Here is a 2019-nt window from a genome sequence, read left to right as displayed (position 1 = left end):
TGAACATAACTCTCTCTTGGTTTTTCACTTGTTTTCTTGGGATCCAGATGGTATGTTTCTTATACATACGAACTAAAAGAATTGATTTTGGTTAGTGGATATGCTTTTTCTGCTCTGTGTGATTATGGAGCTCAATTAATGTGCATAATTTCAGGTGGGATTGCAGGATTATCGAGAATAGAACATTGGGTCTTGGTGAAAAAACCATTCTTGAGATGAATATTATCAAACAGCTCCGACCCATCAAACAGGGGGCTAGAGCTGCTAAGAATTCATTTAAAGGTGATTTCTTTACTCGTTTTATTGAACATTTACCGATTAAGGTTCAAAACCTTTCATCCTCATGGGGTCCATCGCGTAAGTGGTGCATGGGTTCTGCTTGTTTCTGGTCAAATGTCTCAATTGTAGATCAGCTTACTGCACAATTATCCGCGCGTGTGTGTGTATATGCGTGAAGTTGTAGCACAATTCTCCTATCTTTGTTAAACGTGATGTAAATAGTGTTTACCTGTAGGGGCTCTGTGATATGGGGTTATGATTGCTAAATGGATTGATCGTTGATTTTAAAGGGAATTTGGTTTTCTTCAAGGAAATTGGTGATGCAGAAAGGCATAGTAGGCGAACTTGAATCAGGCTGTCTTATGTGCTGCAGTAGTTCTGTTATGCTCTAGAAAGTTTGATTCTCTATTTACTAAACATTGGTGATGGCTGTGGAGTGGTTTATTTGAATTGTTGGCAATTGGGACATTATTGGTATAGTGTTTAATATCTTGCTCTGGTTTTGATCTTCTCGTAGCAGCACACGGGTGTCTTTTCCATTTTTATCATGATAGTTCAGTGGAAGTTAACAGTGAAGAGCAGGAAGTGGTAATTGCTCTGGGAAGTAATGTGGGGGATAGACTTCATAATTTTGAAGATGCCTTGGAACGGATGAAGAAATCAGGCATCCAGATCAAAAGGCATGGTTGCTTATATGAGACCGAACCTGCTTATGTAACTGATCAACCTCACTTTCTTAACTCCGCTGTTAGAGGAATTACAAAACTCGAGCCACATAAATTGTTAGGAGTTCTGAAGGAAATTGAGAGGGACATGGGTCGTACTGCTGGCATTAGGTATGGTCCTAGGCCAATTGATTTGGATATTTTGTTCTATGGGAGCCAAACGGTTAATACTGATACTCTTACCATACCGCATGAAAGAATTTGGGAGAGACCTTTTGTAATGGGCCCATTGGTCGATCTACTGGGATTTGATGCAGATAATGATACAATTAAATCTTGGCATCAACTTTCAAGACATTCCGGTGGACTTTTTGAGGCATGGGAGAAACTGGGTGGTGAGTCGCTTATCGGGAAGGATGGGATGAAAAGAGTATTGCCTGTCGCGAATCAGTTGTGGAACTGGTCAACAAAAACATCTATCATGGGTATTCTTAATGTGACTCCTGATAGTTTTAGTGATGGCGGGAAGTTCTTATCTGTTGAGTCAGCTGTTTCTCACGTCCGATCCATGCTGACAGAAGGCGCAGATATCATTGATTTAGGTGCACAATCGACCCGACCAATGGCATCTAAGCTCTCTCCTGAACAAGAATTGGATAGACTAATCCCAGTGTTGGAAGCTGTCACAAATATGCCTGAGATGGAAGGAAAGCTAATATCTGTGGATACTTTTTATTCACAGGTTGCCTTAGAAGCCATCAACAAGGGGGCTCATCTAGTAAATGATGTATCGGCTGGACAGTTAGACTCAGACATGCATAATGTGGTTGTGGCCCTTAAAGTTCCCTATATCGCAATGCACATGAGAGGCGATCCATCTACAATGCAGAATCATGAGAACCTGGCGTACAACAATGTTTGTGTAGATGTTGCATCCGAGCTATACATGCATGTTAGAGATGCTGAGTTATCTGGTATCCCTGCTTGGAGGATAATTATAGATCCTGGGATTGGATTCTCTAAGAATACGGAACAAAATCTGGACATTCTTATGGGATTACCAGCCATTCAGTCT

At 41.0% G+C, this 2019-nt stretch overlaps 1 protein-coding gene across 4 annotated transcripts in view; it reads left to right on the top strand.

The window, feature by feature from the left end:
* LOC105160116 (folate synthesis bifunctional protein, mitochondrial) overlaps positions 1-2019 on the top strand; it is a 2505-nt gene continuing 486 nt past the window's right edge. Inside the window, exons 1-3 of one of the 4 annotated variants that reach the window (XM_011077379.2) lie at positions 1-50; positions 155-282; positions 800-2019. The exon at positions 800-2019 is cut by the window's right edge and continues 486 nt beyond it. In XM_011077379.2, the coding sequence (XP_011075681.1) occupies positions 216-282; positions 800-2019 (1287 nt within the window). In that variant the 5' untranslated portion in view covers positions 1-50; positions 155-215. Of the gene's footprint in view, positions 51-154; positions 283-501 lie in introns of all 4 variants that reach the window. The other 3 variants (XM_011077380.2, XR_847676.2, XR_002286991.1) reach the window with 3 other exon arrangements.

The sequence above is a fragment of the Sesamum indicum genome, linkage group LG4, assembly GCF_000512975.1.
Source record: "Sesamum indicum cultivar Zhongzhi No. 13 linkage group LG4, S_indicum_v1.0, whole genome shotgun sequence".
Classification (NCBI taxonomy): Eukaryota; Viridiplantae; Streptophyta; class Magnoliopsida; order Lamiales; family Pedaliaceae; genus Sesamum; species Sesamum indicum.
Note: the sequence above shows the minus strand (reverse complement) of the source record. Positions and strands in the feature narration are given on the sequence as shown.